Source organism: Symphalangus syndactylus, chromosome 15 (genome assembly GCF_028878055.3).
Source record: "Symphalangus syndactylus isolate Jambi chromosome 15, NHGRI_mSymSyn1-v2.1_pri, whole genome shotgun sequence".
NCBI classification, from domain to species: Eukaryota; Metazoa; Chordata; class Mammalia; order Primates; family Hylobatidae; genus Symphalangus; species Symphalangus syndactylus.
The window spans coordinates 51487318-51512487 of NC_072437.2; the positions used below are offsets into that span (position 1 = coordinate 51487318).

Genomic DNA, 25170 nt, shown 5'->3' on the forward strand with positions numbered 1-25170 from the left:
GAAAAGAACAAGTGATCAGTTGTACAGAAAGGGAAGCATAGGAGGTAAAACTGCACTATCTACCTAACTCGCCAGCTAACTGATATCTAAGACTTTTCTTTAAAGAAAGCTACAAATAAATATATTCCAGAAAACAGAAAAAAAAATGAATGAGTTGGAATAGATGTAAAAGTCCAGCCATTTGAGAATATGTATTTTTTTAATATTAAGGTTTGAGAGGGTTTGGTGAAACCAAGGAGGATCAACTATGCCAATGACTGATAGTTAATTATTAGCTGTAGAAGCAATGTGTTTCATAGAGATAGGTCAGAGTGCTTTTAAATGATTTAAACATATAACATTTTATGAACTCTGAAAAATATGTAAGATTTGAAGGAACCAGATGTAGGTAATTTATCTTATTAACTTAGAAATTAAGGGCAAAGTACATGGATAAAGCAGGCTTAGAATGAATGTTTGAGATAAGCTTCAATGATTGTAGTTTATAATCTTTGATTGAAAAAATAACTTTTATAGAATTTTATATAGTAAAAAGTTGTACATATTAAGATATGGGAAACACTCTCCCTATTTAACTCATCCAACATTTGTTACCTGCAGTAAAAAATTAGATGAGAAGCAATGAGATCAAGTTTTTCAGAGAAATTCAGTAAGAACTAAAGCAAACATGTAGACTCTTATTATTATTATTATTATTTGGTAACTGGTAAGAATGGCCTTGGTATCACTGAGAGACAGCAATGATGATAACAGTTCAAAAGAAGTTTCTTAAAAGAAAAAAATATACTCATGAAAAGGTTAATACTTAGCAATATGTACAATAGAGTAAAAACCCAGTAAGGTCTTTGTGTAAAAAGAATTTTAAAAAAAATAATAATTCTTGGAACTATTTAGGATAATGATGAGGTTGTGAAAAAATGATGACTACTTTTAAGGTATGAAGTTAGTTTCTTTACTTAAAATAAAAGACAACATAAGGTCAGTTTTTCCCACATTTTAACAGCACAGAAATGGAAAGAAAATTTACACTGGTGTTAGAGAAATAATTATAACTTAATATGAAGTTCATGTCATTTTTCTAAATTCTTAATTAGCAGTATAAGCAATTTCATTTTTTTTTTTCTTTTAAGACTTTCAGTTGGGTTTTCTTCACCGTTTTCTACTGGAAAATCTGCTTGTGATCTTAGCCATTTGTAAAGAGCAAAGGCCCATTTTAGCAACAGTGTGTGTTATAAAGTGCTGTTTTATAATTGGTATCTTAAATTGTAAATAAAATACTTAGTTGGAATTCAGATTGTATATCAGTACTTATAAAATTGTACATCAGTTTTTCAAAACCAAATCATAATTCTGCTAACAATATTTGAGCACTTAAGGCATGAAGAGGGTCACAGTGTGTATTAGAAAAAGACACAATGTAAACTATATATATCAATGCTCCTTAGCTTACAATGGATTTATCTGGATGTGCTATCCTCTTTGTAAATCAAGGAATATAGTGAATGCGTATCACTTTCATGCCATCATAATGAACAAAAATTGAAAGTCAAATCCTGATAAGTCAGGAACCATCTGTATAAAAAACTGATAGAATACAGCTTAAAATGTCATAAACTTTTAAACAAATTTGGCAACGCACAGGATTATATGGAGCAGGACATAATGCAAAAGCTCTTTACTTTTGTTTTTAAAAGTAGTAAAATCTATGTATCACTATCCACTTGTTGGCATTCTCAGTTTAGATGTGTCAAATTGACTTAAAAACAGCTTTATGAGCATTTTCCTGTGCCTAATGCAGCTCCTGTTCTGTAGTTCCGTTTTTCTATTAGGTTGAATAGAAATGAAAACTGAGATATTATCATTTAATCTTCAATAAGCCTTTGATTTGGCAGGGTGAAGTTAATGTTATTCAGGAGTTATTGTATGAGTCATCCTCAGAAGCATGTGGTCAGAGATGAAAAGATAATTAGGCCATACAATATCTTATCACTGTATGTTCAAATCACCTAGAGAAGTAGCAATGTCTAGAACTTCAGATATTCCATTCTGAACATTATACATTTTACAGACGAACATTTTTCTATGCTAAGCATGTACAAAGCAGAAACACCAAAATATTTTTTGAAAATTACATACTTCATATTTCAAATAAGCATTTGTAAAATCTTCTTGAGATAGATCACAAATGTGTTGGTCTGTTTTAAATTAATATGAGGACACAGATATATATTCAAAGCCTCTAAATTTCTTAATGCTGCCCAATCAATGAGGTAAAAGTAACCTTGAAATGATCAATAGTAAGTTGTTGACTCTGTTACTGGATTAGGAACATCAGAACTTAAATTGGCTGGTATTATCTCTACCAGATTTGTGTACTTTGATAGGGTATCAGTTATGATAGGAGTTCCTTGAAGTGACTCATAGCTGTCTTGCTCTCAAAATAGTTTGAGTAGCTTAAACTGACTATCATATTGCTATATAGTGGTTCAGTGCAGGTTTGGTTCATAGTTTCTCCCCATCTAATGCTAGTTCCGTTTAGGTGGCAATGGTGCCTCACAATTTAAGCGTATTAATGCCTAATGGTCTTTGTCCTGTGAATGCATGTAGCAACTCTCAAGTTTTACTATATATATATATATGTCTACTATGTACTATGCCTTATGATGGGGTCTGAAAAACAATATGCTGAATTATACATGTTCCTTACCTTTAAGGGCCTTCAAATTTAGCACTAAATACAACTTTTTGTTATCTTATTTTGGTTTAAACATTTTTTGTTTTATATATATATATGTATATATATATATATACATATATATATCTCAAATACATATATATAAATATATATATCTCCTAGTATTTTCTCATGTAAGAATGGAGCAAAACAATTTTTGATAACAGTAAATATTGATTTTGAATCCACTTGCACACACATTAGGATTTCAATCGTAGCCAAAAATGGATGCTCACATTTTGAAAGGAAAAGAAAAACTATAGTATATTTGGAAAGGATGCACTGAGGTTCACTATATTTTAAAGCTGCTCTTAGACTGATAGAAATTTCCTCCTAGTTTATCTCTTACACAGTCTCTACTATCCTGACATACTTGAAAATCTACTGTGTTCATTGATGTATAAGAAAATAGAGTTCTAACAAATATGGGAGGTAGAATTGCAGAGTTACTAACAAAGTGTCAGGTCCTGTAGAGAACTGAAAAGGACAAGGTTTAAATAAATGAAGCTGTCCATCTAGTAGTGATATTAAGAAGAGGGTTAGGAAATTAAACTGCCAAATGGCAGACCTTTAATCATATTGAAGTGTTAACTTCCTTGTAAAAAAATGTTGTGTGCCACTGAAGTTAAAGTCTTTGTACATGCTAAGAAATGTTAAGATAGCTTCTGCTTACTGCCAAACATTTGAATGAAATAAATATACATACATAGGGGCTGAGATGTTTAATGTCCTGCTTTAATATTAAAAAGTGTAGATCAGCCTGGACTTCACCATTTAAACTCCCTTCGGAATTTTTATTGTAATTAAAAGTAAATTATTGTTTCATTTTTATTACTGGTTTAATTCAAGTGGCATGAATAATGCAAGCACATTAGTACATTATTAGTTTTAAACTTAAGGCTTTTACTAGATGGAAAATTCTATTCTCGATTTAAGAAACTGAGCCTTCAAAGACTGGTTTTATGTATTATTATTGCCCATTATTTAAAAGTGTTGATTTAAGCAATTTTCAGAGGATATTTAAACAACCTGTATATTCAGTTAACAAAATAAAAGTAATAAAAATAAAATCAATAATATAATTTTATATCACCATCAAATCCTTACCATTCCGTCATTTTAGCAAGAAACCTTGTTTCATTTGTGCATATATATGTTTAAAATGTGTGTGTGTCTGTGTGTGTGTGTGTGTGTAAAACATTTAGTACTATCGTATGAAACTAATTTGGGAAAAAGTATTGTTCCAAAATAGACAATAAAAACGATTTCAATTTTGTGACTGTTATGCAGCTCTTTGTTGTTGTTATTGAGCAGTGTTTTGGCTTTGTGCCATGGGGCTTAATAGAGAGACTGCAAAAGAAAGAGCTAGATGACTTTTAATATTTAGGAGTAAGGGTTATGTATCTACCACAGTGTAAGTTACAGTCATTTTCTGGGTTTTGAAGTAAGAAAAATCTCTTGGGTCCCATAATCAACTTTACTGCCTTAAACAATCTGTTTGGATTTTATTTTATTGTTGCTCTCAGTCTTATAATTGTTTTCGTTTTCCTTTACTTTGTGAGAAGCTAAGAATTTAATTATGGAATTGAATTCAATCACCATTTTTCCAAGTGTTCCGGGTGCCTGCTATGTATTTTCCTACTTTAATCATAAGGTTCACTATATTTTCTTAGGATTTTTCCACCTGTACTTTCAAAATACTTATACACTTTATTCCTTTGTATTTGTAATTGTAGTGTGTAGAACTTAACACTAGATATCCAGGACTTATTTTGGCCTTCACTTGAATTGATATGCAACTACCACTCAGTGTAATGTGGGCAGCCCAGTGTTCATTCTGATCCTTGGACATTTATTCTAATTGGCATGCACCTATTTCTTGCTTCTCATTAAGTACTTGAAATATCTCTTGGGCTTCTCCATTTTACAGTTATGGATCTTGGTCAAATTACTTAACTTTATGAAGTCTTAAGATTCCTTAAATGTAAAAAGGGAAAATAATAGTCTTTAAGTGAGAGGGTTATTTTAAGGAGCAAACTTATAAAATTAAGCTAGTTTAGCATAAAGTTTAGCATGCAGCAAACACTCAATTATGATGATTATTCATAATGTGTGATTTTATAAGTTTTTTCAAATCTTTTTCACAATCCTTCATAAGAATAAAAATAACCTCTGAGAACTGGGAGAGGATATTCACTTTGCTTATCAATCATTTATTAATTTTGAGTCCAATTTATTATATGTTTCAGCATTATAATATGTTTTTTAATTCAGATGTATGATTTGGTATACATGTATAATGGTGCATTTTTTAAACAACTAACTTATAATTTTGCTACCTTGTGTATTTAAGATGGATTTTTATTGTGTATTCTATTCATGATTTTATCATGTTTTATCTTAATTAGTCCTTACAGCAACATTCTGAGAAAGGTAGGTAGTCAATATCATATTGCCAGATACAGAAATGGCATCTTAGCTTACATGTCAACAAAATTATTATAAGATGTAAAATCATGGCCTAATTTTTCCATGGACATTTTGACATCTTTTCTACTAGATCTAGAGTTATTCAACATTCTGTCTGCTTAATATGAGAGGCAGCGCTGCTCATAATTACTTATGTCATTGTCACATTGAGTGAAAAGCATGACCTTCCATTGACCTAGTAACAACTGACATCATATATTTTTTTCTTACAATTAATATTGTTGTATATCAAATCATGAGTAGCCTGAGGAAGTTATATAGATGATACCCAAATGGAGAATTGTGATTGATGCTTCTTAGCACTATTTAAAATGTCATCCTCAGACTTGCACATTCATAATTTCATAATTTTAAGTCTAATTTTATTTTATTATATTAATCTGAAGAATCATAAAAATATTACAACATTCAATTATTAGCATTTTCAAGATCTTTCGATGCAAATCTTAGCTATGCCTCACAATATTAAACTTTATCTTACAATCAACTAAACTGAATCAACTAAAGCACCAATTTCCTAAATGTTTTTAAATAATACCTATCTTTGAAAACATTATTTTACTTCAGTTTTGACTACTTGTTTATATCTTCCATTTAAAATTTGGTAGAGCTGATACGATTTGCTGATAGTACGGGGGAAAACAAGCAAATAAAAACAAGCAAAATAACCCTGTCATTGCATCCTTCTTAAGACTTCTGTAAATTACCACTTAGCCATTTTTAATGAAGAGTCCACTTTCCCATTATGCTTGGGAAAGGACACTTATAATGGGAACACGAAGCACTTTAATTTTAAACACTTTGTCTCCCTCAGTTGAAGGATGCTAAGTGCAATCCAACCAGGAAAACACATTTTAGCTGGAAGTGAACTGCATGCTGAAGTTGTTCTGAAGGAATACCTTGATCACTGATTCCTTTGGACTGTGAACTTGAGTTTTCATCTCTGCATATTATAGCTATTATTTCACTCCTGTCACAATACTCAACCAGAGAAAATGTCCTAGCCAAATGGCACTTACATGAGTCTGATGAATCTGTCCCACCCCATATTTTCTTCTCTAAAGAAATGTTTAGGTGTGGTGAGAGGAGAGGATAATGCAGGATAAAAGTCAATAAAGAAATTCTAAAGACTGGTAATGGGATTCAGTCTTACAAGAAAAAAATGTAAAAACTATTTTGCATTTGTCTAAAATATAAGTTTATTCCCGATAGATCCATGCCTGAAAAATGTAAATACTACTTGGAAATATATGCCATTGATTATTCTCGTGTGTTTTCCTGGGTTATGCACTCTGCTTTCTGATTAATGAGCATTTTTGATTAACTGACAAATTTGACTAATTCAAAAATGATGTAATAGGACATTTTTGAATCATTTTTACAAATTACTATTTTATTTGCCAAATTCAGTTAAACAAAACATATTTAGAACCTTGTAACCAAACCCCCTTGCTTACATTTATTTAACTTAAGTTTTCCACATCTTAAGATGGCTTCAAAGTGCACTATCCAACAGGGGAAATAACAGTCACATAACCTATGGCATAACTCAATGTGCTTGGACAGTGTTTTCAGAAAGAATTTCATACTTATCAGAAATTCTGTATCCGTATGCTCCCTCGGCAGCACTCTGTAACTATTGCACTTACAGTTCACTGGGGCTAAGAAATATTGATTTTAAATATGGATTGTGAGATGTGAAGATTTCAAAAAAGGCATGAATGTTTTTGCAGTCAGAAAATAAAAGTGGTGGTCTTTAAAAATGACCCATAATGGTAGCAGCAAGGTAAGGAGGTAACATATGAAGCGTATTTTGGAAACCAAGATAGAGCCTCATAAAAAATTACCTGTTAAACAAAAATACAAAATCTCTGTCAACACAGAACCTCAAGAATAAAGAGGAAGTGGGTATGGTGGCCTCACAGAGGGTAGGATGGTAGAACTCCCAATCTGGGCAGAATGTGAGATAAACTATTAAAACTGCCAACTTTTTTCTTTCTACATCAAATCCACCAGAGTTACTGAATAAAATATTTAAGCATCTCAAGATGGAAGAGCTCTGCAGATAACTTCAATATAACCTGGTTCTACAGAAACATGTTCCTACTAACTTGTTAAAATCTGGCCAGCAGAAGTTGCCTTCTTTTATACTTACCCCTTTCTATCTCCCTTCTAGTTTCCTGATGATGTAGAATATAGAGGAAGAAAAAAAAAATTAAGCCACTTACATAAGCCACCAAGTTATGGCTTTTATCTTAGTTTTATTTCTAAATATCCATGGTGTATAAGATTTTATAAGTCAAATAAAAAATACTTGGAAAGGCATTCAAATTCAAATCAAAACAACTATAGTATAATTTTCACAATAAGTAAATGTCTTAAAACTCTGTTTGTATTCGTAGAAATGACATACCAATTAGTTTTTCTTCTCAGTCACCAAGACAAAGGGGTAAGCATAATCAGTTATATTATAAACTAAAGGCAAACATTTTCCTCACCATAAACATGGGTGTTGTTGTATTAAAATCTGAGACAAATATTTCATTTGAGTATTCAAAATATTTTAAATATACATATAACACTGTATGAGCTACTTTAGACATCTTCAGTATTTAGCCAAAAGTGGATGTAACAACGAATTATAGAACTGTTGCTTCTGTGGGCTGATTCAAGTTCAAATTATTTTGTCCAGGAGCACAAGTCTGTAATACTTTCATGCATTAAGCAACAGAACATTTAAATCTGATTAAAACTCAACTGGGTTCAAGGTACAATTAATTTAAAGGAAATTGAATTATCTCTGCCGAATTCAAGAGTATATGTTCTACATAAAGGTATCCTAAATTAAAATAATGACCAAAAGAGCATATCTGTGATGAGTCTGGTGCTTAGATAGACAAATTATGTTACTAAAGTAAAGATTTAAATAACTTCTATTACCATGAGTTAATCATTTTTTTTTCCACTGTTCTTACAATCAAAATTTCCTCGAGTGTTGCATGACATGCTATTTTAGGTTAAACTCCATGGAAATTAGTGACAGTAGAAAAAATCTATGGAGTTGATTAGGGACAGAGTCATAAACTATAATAAATTTGAAGATAAGACATGCACTCTATTGTTAAAGTTGAGGGAGCTTAACACCTGTGCATCGATGTGAGTCAAGGGAATATTGCTTTTACTCTGAAAACAATACCTTGTTCTCTTCAAATGATGGATATGTAATTAGAGTAGCTTTAAAGCAATTTAAGTAAATTTGAGCTACTGGCATGTTTAATTCTTACCTATCATGCAGTGGACTTTTATAGGAATAAGGTGGACAGAGAGAAATAGAACGAATAATGGCTTGTATTGTCACAGCTACTTTTGAACTGCTCTTTGCATAGCTTTTTCTGACTTTTCTAAGAGTTTCTCTTGAACTCTGAGATGTAATTAGTACTCAAAAAACATAACCATGTCTTTCTTGTGGCTGGAAGGCATGTATGACATGGTTTACGGATTAATTAGCTCTAGGATTATAGAATTTCATGGGTAGAACTTGTATTCTGTTTTCTAAAATCAGTTTGCTGTAATTTTTAGAAGACAACTAGGATTTTCTCTCTGACAAGAGAGAGAGGAGGCCAGAGTGCCAATAAAGTGGTACAAAATGGCAATAAGGAATAATTTTGACAGCAAAATTCTAAATTGCAGTAAAATTTAAATTTCATTGTTAACTGTTAAAAATATGTGTAAATTGCCTAAACTAAAATCCCTTTAACTCTCCTTCCTTTGTTGAAACATTTATTCAAAAAAATCTTGTGAAATGACTGATATAAATAATTGAATACACCAATAAATGATGGAGAATAGACAAATTTCCCACGTAGAAGAATTCAAAAGTATTTATGCCAGCTATTCCACCATCATGGAGATAGAGTACAACTCCCCCCTCCGTAAGTGTAGGCTGTGCATAGGGACTTTCTTCCAGAGAGTACAGTATGTAAAGGTACTAAAGAATAACATTACAGTGGAGAAACCTGACATACACTACCTCTGCAAGTGATGAAGATGACTATCGCCAGTGATAAGTCATGTTGATAATGTTTCTTAAATAGCATGTGATGAGACAGAAACTTTATTCATAACCCTAGTCTAATAATAATCAGCAAAATATCAATTGAACATTTTATGAAATATTAAATTAGTACTCCTCAAAACTGTCAGTCATTAAAAAAAGGAAAGTCCGAAAACTTCCACAGCCAAGAGTTGCCTAAAGAGATAGAATGAGTAAATGAGATGTACTATTCTGAATGGGATCCTGGAACAGTAAAAGGACATTAGGTAAGAAAAGAAAAGAAATCTAAGGGATGTGAAGGAAGTACACATTTTAGTTAATAATAATGTAACAATATTCATTAATATAACACATATATCATACAAATGTAAGATTTAATAATGGGGGAAACAGTTATATGTTATATGGAAAATCGCTGTACTAGCTTTGCAATTTTCTGTAAATCTAGAAGTATTTTCATATAAAACTATATTTTTAAAATACCTATGAGTTACTAAAAATGTCAGTTTTGAGATTTGAATTTCTAGAGTGACATTGATACTGTTTCTTCTTCAGTTTAACAGAATGATGACAGATAAAATTTAATTTACTTTGTGAATTTTATAGGCAGTTTTTGCACTTTTCTGGTAGAATGCACATTTCTAAAACAATACCTTTGGAAATATACATTTTCAATATAACAGATTTTGTAGATGAAATATGGATACTCTGTGCATTTGTTAATAGGGGACGATGTGTCTAATAAGAAATAGAACCACATTGATACATATTCTTCTATAAACTTCACTTTTTCCTTTCCATTCTATTTTACATATTTTATGTCAATGCAGTATAAATTCAAGTATCTTATAGAAAAACAGAGTTTAAGTCTACTCATACATATTTGGAAGATTTAGTGGCCTTAGCATTTACTTAAGATGTAATTGTAGATAAATGTAGCACACCTTATGGGAATTCTATTTAAAAAGTATTCCCCATTTAGTCCCCCAGTTGAATCAGAGAGTGACTCCAATTTTATAAGCAGTTTATAGGATCAAAACCAATTATTTGTATTTCACCCCTTTGATGATGATTGAGTTAGGCATGATTATGTGACACAATTTTTGCCAAGGCAGCATGGAGAAAAATTTCTGGGGATTCTTTGGTAAAAGTTTCTTCACTGATGTAAGAGACAGATACATAAAGAAATAGTTCCTCTTCTGCTACGTGCTTTCCTGTCTGAATCTGAAATCTGAAACTATGGCAACTATGAGAGAAATTGAGGAAGTCATTTGAGGAGATGCCTGTTTCCTGATGATGTGTTGACCCTCTCAATTAATTAACTCTGGAGACCAAGTTCCTCTGGACTTGCTAATAGAGATTATAAACATTTCATTTTTATTTGAAAACAATCTCTAAAAGTTGGCTTTTATTAGAAACAACGACTTCTTACATATATCAAGTTTAATATGGCTATCATGTATTTTTAAGCCAGTTTTCTATGGCATCTAACTAAAAACATGTAGGTTTTCCCTTTTAGTAAGCTTATTTGAGAACAGTTATGCCTTGAAATCAACTGTGAATGAAAATGTAGAATTACTTTTCTTTCCATTAGCAGTTTTCATGCTTTTTTAAAAGTTAACTTCTAAGTCAAGTACTTGGCTACTTTTTGCCTTTTTACATCTAGGTCTGGCCGAGCAATGGCTAGGTTATAGATATAAAGAAATATAGCATGCATGAGGTAGCTTAATTTGTGTGCACTGAAGCTTGACACTGGCTAATATTCCATTTGTGCCTTCTGACTTTAACAAATAGATTCTTTCATTGGATATAGTCCAAGTTTTAGAAAATAAAATATTAAAACTCTTTGAAAAAAACAATGGTTATAATACTTAACCTCTAAAGCTAACAATAAATAAAAATATTATTCTACATATATCTTGTGAAAATTCTTTTTTTTTCTTTTTTGGGGAAATAATTGAGAGATGCTGTGAAAAAAATCTGTCTGAATTATTATGAAGTGTATTATTATCAGGGGTTTGAATTTAGACTGAGTAAATATGTTTCAAGAAAATGTCTTAAAAACCCTGTAAGTTATTACATTGACATACTGCCTCTGAATCTTTTTTCAAGTGTTTGTCTGGGAAGGTAAAAATACACATGCATATAAAGAAGTATAGTAATATACTTTTCCAATATAAATGGTCAATTATACACCATTTGCCTGAACACCCAAGCCAAACTATGTGGAATCCTCTGAGATTTTATTCCTCACTGTCCATATCCAATATTCACTTTATCACTCAGAGTCCCAGAAGAAAACAAATGAAACACTGAAAGAGCTTAAAGGAAGAGAGTATAATAGAGATATCAACAGGGTTCAGAATGGTCACAAGGGGTGATGGAAACACACAAGAATTAGCCACAGTGACAGAGTAGGAAGATCTTCACACACACACAGACACAAACACACAATTTTGTATGGCAGGCTCAAGTTTTTAAGATTATATTAAGAATATGTTTTTCATATGATATGTTGGTGCAAAAGTAATTGCAATTTTCCCGTCGAAAGTAATGACAAAACCCACAATTACTTTTGTACCAACCTAATAATAGCATATGTGACTTGTCATGACTATAATCACGTTTTATATATTGCAAACATTCAGAAGAATTATTGGCCAGGGATGGTAGCTCATGCCTGTAAATTACAACAACTTGAGAGGCCAGAGCAAGAGCATGGCTTGAGGCCAGGAGTTCTACACTAGCCTGGGCCACATAGCAACACCTAATTGCTACAAAAATAAAAATAAATAGCCGAACCTAGTGGTGCATGCCTGTAATCTCACCTACTTGGGAGGCTGAGGCAAGAGGATAACTTGAGCCCAGGAGTTCAAGGATGCAGTGAGCTAGGATCATGCCACTGCCCTTCAGCCCGGATGACAGAATAAGAACTTGTCTCAAAAAGAAAAAACAGAACAAAGAAGAAAAAAAATCACACAATCCTCAATGTAAATTATAATATTGTATATTTGTTTGATTTTTCTTTGCATTTAAGCACTCAGAAAATGTTTCTATCTACTTGTCAACTCAAATCATTTATTAAACATATTTTGAAAATACAGTTGAGTATTCTTTTTTAAAGCTTTATTGATGAATAATCGAGATATAATAAACTGCACATATACGAAGTGTACAATTTGATCAGTTTGGCATATGTATATACTCACCACAAAGTAATGAATATATCTATAATCGTCAAATGTTTTCTCATGTCCTTTTGCAATCTATCTTGTCATCGTTCCTTATCCCCACCTAGTACATAAGCATCAGTGATCTGACTCCTTACATACCAGGATTTTTGGGATTTTCAAGCATTTTGAAGTTAATCATAGAGTTTGTGTTTATTTTCTGTCTGGTTTCTTTCACTCAGCCTAATTATTTTGCACTCAACATAAGTAACCATGATATTTCATAATCAATAATTATTTTTATTATTATGAAGTATTCCATTGAATAAGCATACTCTAATTTTGTTTATCCAATTACCTGTCAAGTAACATTTTAGTTATTTCCAGTTCTTGGCCATTGCAAAATAAATTTTCTGCAAACGTTCATGTACAGACTTTGTATCAGCATATTCTTCCTTTACTCTTGAGCAAACATCTGGAAGCAGAATGGCTGAGTCATAGGAGAGATAAAACTGCAAAACTGTTTTCTAAAGTAGTTGTACCATTTCACATTTCCACAAGTAGTTCTAATAGAGGTGTTGTGGCATGTCATTGTGTTTGTAATGGGCATTTTCTGAAGCACTAATAATATTGAGCATTTTTTGTTCATGTATTCTCTTTTGTGGGATGTCTGTATAAATCATTTGCCCAGTTTTTTAAAAATTTAGTTTGAAAATTCTTTATATATTCTGTATATGATATTTTATCAGATATGATTTACAAACTTTTTTCCTGGTTTATGGTTCATCTTTTTATTCCTTTTATAATATTTCTTACAGTGGCTTTTTTTTTCTTTCTTTCTTTTAACTAGAGGCAGGGTCTCATTCTGTCACTCAGGCTGGAGTGCAGTGGCATGATCTTAGCTCAGTCTTGCAGGGAATTATATGAAGTCTAGTTTCTCAATTTGTTCTTCGAGAAATTATGTTTTTGATATTTTATCAAATTTTAATTAACAAAGTTTGCTTATAGAAGTTTTATAGCTGCCGGGCGCAGTGGCTCACTCATGTAATCCCAGCACTTTGGGAGGACGAGACAGGTGGTTCATGAGGTCAGGAGTTTGAGACCAGCCTGGCCAACATGGTGAAACCCCCATCTGTTCTAAACATACAAAAAATTAGCTGGGCGTGGTGGCGGGTGCCTGTAATCTCAGCTACCTGGGAGGCTGAGGCAGGAGAATCACTTGAACCCAGGAGGTGGAGGTTGCAGTGATCGGAGATGGCGCCACTGCACTCCAGCCTGGGTGACAGAGTGAGACTCCATCTCAAAAAAAAAAAAAAAAGTTTTATAGTTTAACATTGAATTTAGATTTGTGATCCATTTTGAGTAAATTTTGTATATCATTTGGGGTATGCATCAAATACAAGTTTTTGTACACATATCTGACTCATTCAAAGACAATCTTTTCTCAAATGACTTACTTTTGTGCCTTTGCATAAACTTTGTAATCAGTCTTAAAATCAGGTAGTGCTCTTATTCTCACTTTGTTATTTTTCAAGATTGTTTGGATTATTGTAGGTCCGTTGTATTTCCATATGAATTTTATAATCAGTTTTGCAATTTTCACAGAAAGTCTACTGGGATTCTAAATGTCATTGTAGTACATCTATAGATTAATTTGGTGTGAAATGAAAGCAATATTGATCTTTGAGCTTCTGAGCACAGCATATCTCTATGTTCCCCTACCATCTCAGGACTTCTGATTAGAATGCTATGTTGAGTGATCCCCAATACTAACGCCTCATTCGATGATGAACTGCGATACTTCACAAGACTCAGCATGTAGTTTTACAAATGGCTATGAATTGTTATGGCAAAATAATACATAACACAATCAGAAAAGGTAAACTACCCATGGGGTGAAGCCCAAATGAAACCAGGTACAGATTTCCAAGGGTTCCCTTCCAGTGAAGTCTCACTGAACATACTTAATTTTACTTTCCTTGAGTTGTGACAAAGTGTGTGAAATGTTAACCAAGGAAGCTCACTAGAGATTCAGTGCCTGGAGTTTTATTAGGTTTCGATCGCGTAGGCCTCTATCTAACACAGACCAAAATTTCAGACTCCTAGAAGGGAGTCCTCATATACCATATTGTTTGTACAGTTTAGGCACAGTGAGTCAATTTTATCAGTTAATGATGAGAATCCTCTTGAAATCTAAGTTCTCAGATACCAGCTGGAACAAACCTTGAAAGCAGGCCTTTCAGAGGATGGTAGTAGTTCAGGTCTGCTGTGCTTATTCTTTTCTGCATACATTATATTGAGAGAAATAGTTAATTAGATTACAGGATGTCACCCTCCCAATATTCTAAAATCACAGTAAAATGAAGTCAATAGAAACCATGCCATCAGCATGTAGGTTTTCCATCTGATTTTCTCTCAAGATCTATGCTAAGAAGCATGCAACTGTCTTCTTGACAACTTAACTGAACAATTTAGGTAAAATTCCTCTGAAGTTTTAAGTCAAAACAATATGTTGAAGATATATATGAATAAAAAAGTATCATAATCAGTTTAAAATTAATAACAGATTTTAATGTGTTCGTATTATTTTCTCTATTTTAACTTTATTTTTATAACAGCAGGTATACATTTCAAAAAGAAACAAAAATTGATATACAAATATAGGTTTCTGTAACCTATAGAATACTTATTTCTCATGCTTGCTATGGTATTTCACAAACCTTAAAATATATATCAATAGTACTGATGTAATCAGTCTTAAATTCATTCAAATCCATATTTTAATATATAATAAACATATTTTCATATTACTCTAATCACTGTATTTTCCAACCTGTTTTCTGCAGTGTATCTGCTCTTCTTTTTCTTTCATCAACTCACTTTTATGCTTGGAGGCATGCTTTAGATTTCTTTACTGTCTTGCTTTCAGTGAAAGTCATAAATAAAATAAAATAATCTTTTTAATCTATTAACCATGTTGTCATATTTGAAAGCAAAGGTATCTATCATCCAACAAATTCTTCTTTAATTATAAAAAAATTAAATGAAGAAATCTGTCAGATACTGCCTAAAACATTGTATGACACTTAAAGCCACCAAAAATGGGACACACTGACATCATGAGCCTTTTGATCATGATGGAGCACAAGATCACCTATATGGTGTCCTTGCAAAAAAAAATCACCATAATCTAATAAAGGGGAAATAATATAAGTCCAAAAGGAAGAATTCTGCAAAACAACTAGTATGGATTCTTCACCAACATAAATTTATAGATGAAAAATGGCAGGAGAACAGTTCTAGATAAAAGGAATCTAAAGGAACACCACAAGTAAATGTAACATATAATCCTTGATGAGATCTTGAATTTAAAAATCAAAGAAAGCTACACAGCAAACTATTTGAACATTTGGGAAAGTGTATGTCGTAGCAAATATATCAATTTCATGTATGATAATTATATTGCCACTCCATTGGAGAATACCTTTGTTCTTAGATGATACATGCTGAAGCATTTAGGGGTGACATGTGATGGCTGAAAGTAGCTCTCAAGTAATTTTGCAGCTACAACATAAATACACACATACACATACATACAGCAAAATGCTAACACTAGGTGAAGCCAGATGAAGGGTATATGGGTAGGTTTTGCAAATTATTATAGCTTTAAAAAATTTCAGAAACCAAAATTTGATATGAAAAAATAGTTATTATGTATAAAGGACTTTCTCAATAAATATTCTGTCCAAAAGTTTTGAAAGTAGATAACTTTTTTTATTATGTCATAAAACCATGATGAAAAGGAGAAATCTAAGAAAAAATGGTAGTAACACCACAAAGTTAAAAAATATACACAAACTGGCAATAATATACTTTTAAATTTCAATTAAAGAACAGCATAATTAGAGTTAGATAAAATTACATTTTTCCTAAAGTCTTATATTCAAATTTCAAATTTAGTGAAACCTGCCTTCCAAGTTCACAAATAAACTAAGATGTTCCTTATTTGTAGGCACTAAAGGCTGCCATTGATTATTAAAAGCTGCAATGTATGCTTTACTCAGGCAAAAAATATGTATATAAATGAAAATATAAATGAAACAATTCAAACTTTAGTCAAATTTAGAAGATTCAGAAAAATGAATAAAATAGGGTATTATTTTCTCAGGTTTAAAATCCTTAAGATTTTCCTTTTAGAATAGTTTCAGTAAGATGGGCACCAACTCTTCTTTGAATGTCTGACAGAATTGAGCTTTGACTCCCTCTGGTCCTGGAATTTTGGAGGAGTTTTTTTAATTACTCTTTCAATCTAGGTAGTTGATACTGATCTGTTCAGAGTTTTTATTTCTTTCTGATTTAATCTAGGATGATTATATATTTCCAGGGATTTATTCATCTCTAGATTTTCTAGCTTTTGCACATAAGGTGTTCATAGCAGCCTTGAATGATTCTTTGTGTTTTTGTAGTATCAGTTGTAATGTCTCCTATTTCATTTCTAATTGAGTTTATTTGAATCTTCTCTCTACTTTTCTTGGTTAATCTCACTAATGATCTAACAATTTTGTTTATCTTTTCAAAGAACCAGCTTATTGGTTCATTTATCTTTTGGATTGCTTTCGTTTATTTGTTTTAATTTCATTTAGTTCTGCTCTGATCTTTGTTATTTATTTTCTTCTGCTGGGTTTCGGATTGGTTTGTTCTTGTTTCTCTAGTTCCTTGAGGTGTGACCCTAGATTCTCTATTTGTGCTCTTTCAGACTTTTTGATATAGGCATTTATTGCTATGAACTTTCCTCTTAGCATCACTTTTGCTGTATACCACACGTTTTGATAAGTTGTGTCACTAGTATCATTCAGATCAAAGAATGTTTTAATTTCCACCTTGATTTCATTGTTGACCCTAAGATCATTCAAGAACAGAGTATTAATTTCCATGCATTTGTATAGTTTTGAGGTTTCCTTTTGGAATTAATTTTGAGTTTTATTCCACTGTGGTCTGAGAGGATACTTGGTACAATTTTGATTTTCTTAAATTGATTGAGACTTCTTCCTGGTCTATCTCGGAGAATGTTCCCTGTGTTGATGAAAAGAACATATATTCTGCAGTTTAGGGGCAGAATGGTCTGTAAATATTTGTTAAATCCATTTGTTTTAGGGTATAGTTTAGGTTCGCTGTTTCTTTGTTGACTTTCTGTCAACAAAGACCAATTATTCTTAGGTTTAGCCATTTAACATAAGTCCAAGTTTCTTGGAGGCTTTGTTCATTTTTTAAAATTTTTTTTTGCTTTGGCTTCATCTGATTGGGTTAGTTTGGAACTCAGAGCATAAATATATATTTTGGGCTAATTATTATTAAAATGAAATTAAAGACAGAGTAAGATTTGAAGAAATTAATAATCAAGACAAAATGCAAATATTATTAAAATCTCAATCTTTGTGTCAAAATTATACAATTTTAAACATGAGTACAGTGGGTTAAGTACAATACTACCAACCTGCAACACATGCATTTATAAATGTATATACATTTGTTAAATATCCACAAATAGATATTTTATATTCATATAAAAATATATACCTTGTCAGATACTTAGAGAATCTCTGCTCTCCTAATTTTGTAGGCATATATTCTGAACCTTATTTTTCTATTTTCATTATTTCACAATCAAAGGAAGAACTATCCTTTCTGCTGATGTGTATACAGATATGTTGATTGAAACTGCATTTGTATCTACTGAGTGATTTTGAATATTAAATGAAATACGAAATGCAAAATTCTTAGAACAATTGGTGACCTTTACGGAGTTGTATTTGTCTTGATTATCAATCTCAGTTTAGATCTGTTCTAGCAGATTGGCCTAATGTTTTGAGTAATATTATGATACATATTATTTCATGTTTTTAAAAGAGTTTCATAATTATCTTTGCTTATGTTTAGGCTGCTTGGAATTAAAAGAGGACACCATTGAGAACCTTCTTGCTGCAGCGTGCCTTCTTCAGCTTCCACAGGTGGTGGAAGTGTGCTGCCACTTCCTCATGAAGCTTTTGCATCCATCTAACTGTTTAGGAATTCGAGCCTTCGCAGATGCTCAAGGATGCATTGAATTAATGAAGGTGGCCCACAGCTACACAATGGTAAGGAAACAGTGTTTTAATAATGGAGACACACTCTGTGTTGTCAGAGGTAAAAATAATTACTGTCATGGTGTTAGCAAGCTTTTAAGTTTAAAATGAGTTTTCTATGCTTGGCACATTTTTTTGTTATGAACTATAGTGTACCATAATGTATTTTCTAATTTTAAAAAACACATTATATACTGGATTTATTGTTCTTTTGTGGATTTATTTTTTTATCTCATTTTACATTTACTGGTTTATTATAAAAGATATTGCAAAGGATACAGATGAAGAGATGTGTAGGGCGAGGTATGAGGAGAGGGGTGCATAGGTTCCAGGCCCTCCCTGGGCACGCCACCCTCCAGGAACCTCCACGTGTTGCATTCAGGAAGCTTCTTTATGGCTTTATGCACGCTTAACAGGCAATACAGATATACATATTGATAGATATTAATAAAGTTATTTAAACTGATTTTCAAAATTGCCCCAGGCATATCTACCTTTGTACATTCACTTCCATAGCTGCCCTTTCATACATTTTTCTGCATTTTTTAAACCTCTCCATCACAGCATATTATATTTGGTGTGGCTATGCCAGTATGAGTTTATGGAAAAAATTGAAGCCTATTTTATATTTTTCCCTTTTATTCCCTGTATGTGTGTGTGTGTGTGTGTGTGTATATATATATGGGTATATATATATATGTGTGTGTGTATATTTAGCAGCTTTGTAGAGAATCTAAAAGCCATTTCAATTGTACAGTTTAAATTTGTGTACTTTATAGCATGGGATTTTAAAAATATTAATTCCATTCTAGGATAGAATAAACAGTTACAAGTCTCATACCCATCATATTACCTATCCTAGAAATAATCATTCTAAAAGCACTTAATAGAGTGAGTGCCTGGCATAGAGGCCCTATATCAATGCTACCCATTTTTACTGTGATATTATTATTCATACTATTAATGTCTTCATTGTTATTATTGAAACAACTAATAAAGTCTTATGGAAATTTTTCTCTCCTACTCAAAGAAAGAATTAAAATGAGATAAATATCGTTAAGCTTTATGGTTGCTATTTATTTCAAATTGAACACTTTTTCTAATTGCTACTGAGTCAACCACTTAAAAGTATTCCGATTGCCATTTTGAAACAGAGTTTCAAAATTATTTTCTTTTTCCTTTTTAATCCTATAAGCAGATTACTAAATTAAATGAAAATATAGAAACAAAGGGAAGAAGATACACGATTTGTAATTCTATTGTCAAATCCTTCTTTAGAAATTTTCCATGACATACACGATGCTACCTTTGAAATTATATGAACCATAGCAAATCAAAGTAAACAAATAATTCATCAACCAAAATATCAAAGTCCAACTGCCACCATTTAATTAGGCACATTTCATTACCTTTAGGAGCTCCTGGCTTAACTAAGCCAAAGAACAATATGCCTCCATATCCAGAGGGATAATGGTCCCTTCTGGTCTAGTTGCAAATTATTAATTTAATAATGAAAATATTTTCCTTGCAGCTGCTTGGACTGTTCTGCAATTTATCACACAATAGTAACAAATTTTTTTCTTCAGAGACTTTAAAAGGTATGCTTCATAGGAAAGTATATTTAAAACAGAAATACAGGAGATTTCTAAGGTACTCAACATTCTAAATGACTCTATATTAATTTATTTCTTAGACTGTGATATATAATATCTGCTGAAATTTAAATGATTTCGAATTATTTTGAAAATGTGACACTCTGGTATTCTGTAGATGTTTATGGTAACTATTTTAGAGAAAAATTACTTACCAGTTGTCTTCCCACGTCTATATTGTCCCTTCAGTTCCAGCAGTTTAAAATGAGTGTTTTGCATCTGATAATGTGATTTCTCATCACATATTTGCCTCTGATCCTTGTCCAATCAGGCATATGTTCTCATCTAATCTACCCAATCTGTGCTTTGAAAGCAAACATATTGTGGTTTTTTTTCCCTCCTTAACTGCTTTAACAGCAAATCATTCCATTTTTTCTACTACATGTGGGATAGAATTAACTTCTCTCTTGACTGTAATTATTTGTCTGATTGCTTAATACATAAGTAACACTTTCAAAAATTTTAAATTTCTTGCCCAAACTCTTTAGATGTAAACTTGATCTTCAAAGACCAAAGGTCTGGTCTACCCAGACCTTAATTTGCTACCTATATTTCTCTTCTTTATTATTTGTCATCTTTCCTTTGGAAATTTCACTTACGTATTTGGCTTCAGCTACTGAATTTGTGCAAATAATTCCAAAATCTTTTGGGAAGGTGACTCAGCTTGGCAATGAATCATGCAAAATACTGGAGAATTTTGATTGCAAGCTCAATATCAGGTAGAAGTGTAAAATTAATTCTGAAACATTAATGTAAACTGTGTCTGCATGAATATAGAGACAGCACCAAAATAGCAGCACTGAAGGAAATAGTCTCACTGTACTCTCTTAGATTACATTATGAAATCTGTGCTTAATTCTGGATATAACATTTTAAAAGCAATAGAGAGTGGCAAACGGAGACAGATTAGAGTCACAAGAATAGTAAATTTTATGTGATTATGTAATATGAAGAAAAGTTGAAAAAATGGCTGCCTATGCCAGAATAAAATTAAGGCATGACAATAGCTGTCATATATTTGATAGAAAGGACTTGTGTTTAAAGCAGTGGTCTTTAAGTGTTCCTCATTATGTTTTTAAATTTATTTTACTAATGCAATTCTCTGTTCAAATTAAATATTATATCAAAGTATAGTTTTAGAATTGATCTGCTTTGGGTAAAGATGGACAGAAAGTCCAGAGTCGACTTCCATCTCCCGATCTTTCCTTCCCTACTGAGTTGTCAATTCCCACTGGCCATCATTGCTACTTCCCTCCAGAGTCAGCTCTGCCTTTTGGAGGACACACTTGGAACATTTTTATCCAGTAATCCTTTCTCTAGATGGTTCTTGGTTAGATTTTGCCAATAAGAGGCATTCATGTAAGATATGAAAGCTGGAAGAGAAGCAGCAGCCATTATTCTCCACAGGCAGTTGCAGGAAGATATGTAGGTAAATGGAAAAGTAAAATAACTTACAAGCGAGTGATCAAAGCTATTTACCCCACTGTTGTTGGCTGACACCATTGTTGGGAGGCCTCTGGAGGTCCTTGAGGAATGCAGTGTCTTTGCAGAGTGCTTTTGAGAAAATTCATGTTGAAATGAAGTTTGAAATCTTTAGTAGAAACTTCCCTGACCTTCATAGTTTTTTCAATGGCTATTTAAACCTTCAATTCTCTATTCATATCTTTTAAACTTAGAACACTCAGTGTTTTATTTTCTTAATTCAAAAAAAATTCAAAACATGCTTCAACATAGCATCAGAGCATGTTCAATCTTTTTTTTTTTTTTTTGGACGGAGTCTCACTCTGTCTGTCTCCTAGGCTGGAGTGCAGTGGCATAATCTCTGCTCACTGCAACCTCTGCCTCCCAGGTTCAGGTAATTCTCCTGACCCAGCCTCCCAAGTAACTGGGACTACAGGCACCTGCCACCACACCTGGCTAATTTTTGTATTTTTAGTAGAGACGGGGTTTCACCTTGCTGGTCAGACTGATCTCAAACTCCTGACCTTAGGTGATCCACCTGCCTTGGCTTCCCAAAGGAAGGAAGCTGGGATTACAGGCATGAGCCATCACACCGGGCCTCCATATTCTGATATACCTAGTCCTCCACACCTAGCTTCTAAGCTGCTACCCAGGCATTTTTCCTCAATGTTAGATGCAATTGCTCTCATTCCTGCTAAGTATGTGTTGTATGGTTCCTTCACTCTTACTTAACTCAGATATTTCTCTTGTTGGAATCCATTATCAAATTTTGAATCATCTCTCCCTGTTTCTAGTTCAAGTTCTTTCATGCCCAAGAAATATCTTTAAACTTTTCATGGCATTACCTTTCACAATTGAAATCTTAGTATTCCTTTCTTTAGGATTGTGTGATATCATAAACTTTCTTATACAATTAATTATTTTTATTTCATTGTGACCAGTCTTTACAAATATATTGCAGATTTCTTTATGACAAGAGAAGAAGCATTCTCCATTGAATTTTTTTGTTCCATCAAAGTGTCTAGTATCTTGTAATACATTCTTCAATTCCCTGTTTCCCTTGGGTACTTTTGTAGAACTTTCTTTAATTTATTCATTCAACAAGACTATAAGTGTGTGCCTTTGGCATTTTTTAAATCACATTTTCTGCTATTATTTTCCCTGTTCATACAGTTCTAGCCACACTGACCTTCTTACTGTTTTTTGACAACTCTAAGCATAACTTCATTGTGGAGTTTTGTGCTTGTTCTTTCTTCCCTCTGAAGGAAATACTCTTCTGCCAAATATTTATATCTGTTTCTTCTCTACCTCATTCAGATCTTTGTCAAATGTTACTTCCATAGAGACCTATTCTCTGAAAACTCCTTATGATGTGCCAGTACCTTCAAAGCTCTCTATTCCCTTACACTCCTTTTTATTTTTTAGAGTCCTTATTTAGTTCCTGGCTTTATAATATATATTTGTTTTTGTTATTGTTGTTTTTGTTGTCTATCTGCTCGATTAATATAGTAGCTTCTTGATAACATAAAAAAACTTTTGTAACATAAGTGCCTAGATAAATCTCTGTATATACTATTAATTACTGAATGAATAAACGAAGGTATAGTGAATATTGACTGCTATGTACCAAGTTCACTGGGTGGTACCAGTAGGTGGCACAGGGAATGCAATGGTGAACAAAATAGAAATGATATTGCCCTTAGGGTCAAGGTTAATATATTGAATGAAAACAAATTATCGTTATAAAGTATAACTATTTATGCCTATATATGTGTATGTGTATACTTTATAAGACTTTATAATGTTAATGATACTTTATAATGATAATGTGTATATATATACACATACACACACTCACACGGTAAATTTTACAAAGAAAAATTATAAGATGCAATGGTAACCCTCCCATAAACCAGAAAAAGACTCTTTAAATAAATGATGTTTATATGAATTGTAAAAAATGAGGGAGAATTAGTCAGGTGTAGATTTGGTTAAAGAATGTTCATAACAGAAGAAAATGGATGTGCCAATGATCTGAGGTGGGAAGGCAATTGTTCTGCCTAATGAAATTCAAGGTAGATGGGATGGTGGAGAGGGACAAGAAGAGAGGTAGTTTATGAGGCTGAAGATTTAGGCAGAACCAATTGTGCAGGGGTATGGAGACTTTGTAAAAATCGGGGATTTATCTGGAATATAATAATATGCCACTGAACATTTTGAACAAGTAAGGACAAAGGTTTAATTTTAAGATGAGTTATCAGACTGACATAAAAGGAAGGCAAGAAGAGAAACCAAGAATAGAGATTAGTATACCCTAGAGGTGTATACACTCACGCACATAATTTGTTTATAATGATAAATTATCATTATAAACGACAATTATATATGCCTATATAGGTATGTGTGTATACGTGTGTGTATACATATAGGTAAATTTTACAAAGAAAAATTATATGATGTAATATAAGATGTGATATATACTCACATCCACATATTAGGAGAGTGAAAAAGAAAAAAGAGAGTGAAGTAACGCTACCTTCTGCCATTGTGTTTGGCACACAAGCAGCAACTTTACTGATGGCGAGTCTTACCACCAATGTGCTGGTGATGGCACACGTAAAGTTTAAAATATTGTCCTATTGCCACTCTAATTCTAGGTGTTAAAAATATTTGTTAAATTTACTCCTTTCAAAATCTCTGCAAGGCAAGTGTCATATCCATTTTAAAAACAATAAAACTGTGATTCAGGGTTGTTAAATAATTTACTCAGGATCAATAGATAGACATGCTAGAATGGGATAATAAACCCAGTACTATCTCGCTACAGATTTCATGCCCTATTCAATATGCTAATGAATATACCATGATTACATATTGCCCATAATATTATGTCGGGTTGCTGATACCCAGACACAAAATATGAATTACTTCAGACAAATGGATATTATGAACCTGAAAGAGAAATAAGACCAAAGAACTTTGTGATTTTTTTTCTCAAGTATTTTTTTTTTCCCTTTTTCTGTTTTCTGTCCGGTGCTGCCAGTATGAACATTTCATTTAGTTTTGGGTTGGAGGCAGAGGCAGTGGCACTAGGACTAATTAGAGGCTACCTTGTTCATAAGTAGCTTTGAAGGGTGGAAGACTCATACCTGCAGCATAAAGCCTTCCAGAGTCAGTGTAAGAGTAGCTGCCCTTTCAGAATCTGGTAGTACTAAAAACGTGCTATACATCCTTCACTTGTCCTTCAGAGCCACTGGAAAAAATACCTGATAGAACGAACCATATCAATATGGTTTGTGATCATGGTTTTAAAATACCTGACATGTTTCATGGTTTCTAGCTAGCTACATGCTTTCAATCTTAACCAATAACCCTGCTAATAAACCATAAATTACAGTTTGCCTTAGAAGAATATTTGGAGTATAACTTTAAATATTCTTGTTTTATAAGTCATAAAAATAAAGTTTACTTCACTTACATTTTTCTC

General features: G+C 32.4%; 1 protein-coding gene across 2 annotated transcripts in view; it reads left to right on the forward strand.

Annotated features, from left to right (window-relative positions):
- KLHL1 (kelch like family member 1) overlaps window positions 1-25170 on the forward strand; it is a 413312-nt gene that overhangs the window by 166039 nt on the left and 222103 nt on the right. For both annotated transcript variants that reach the window (XM_055244557.2, XM_055244559.2), the window contains one exon: window positions 18386-18582. In XM_055244557.2, coding sequence (XP_055100532.1) covers window positions 18386-18582 — 197 coding nt within the window. The remainder of the gene's footprint in view (window positions 1-18385; window positions 18583-25170) is intronic.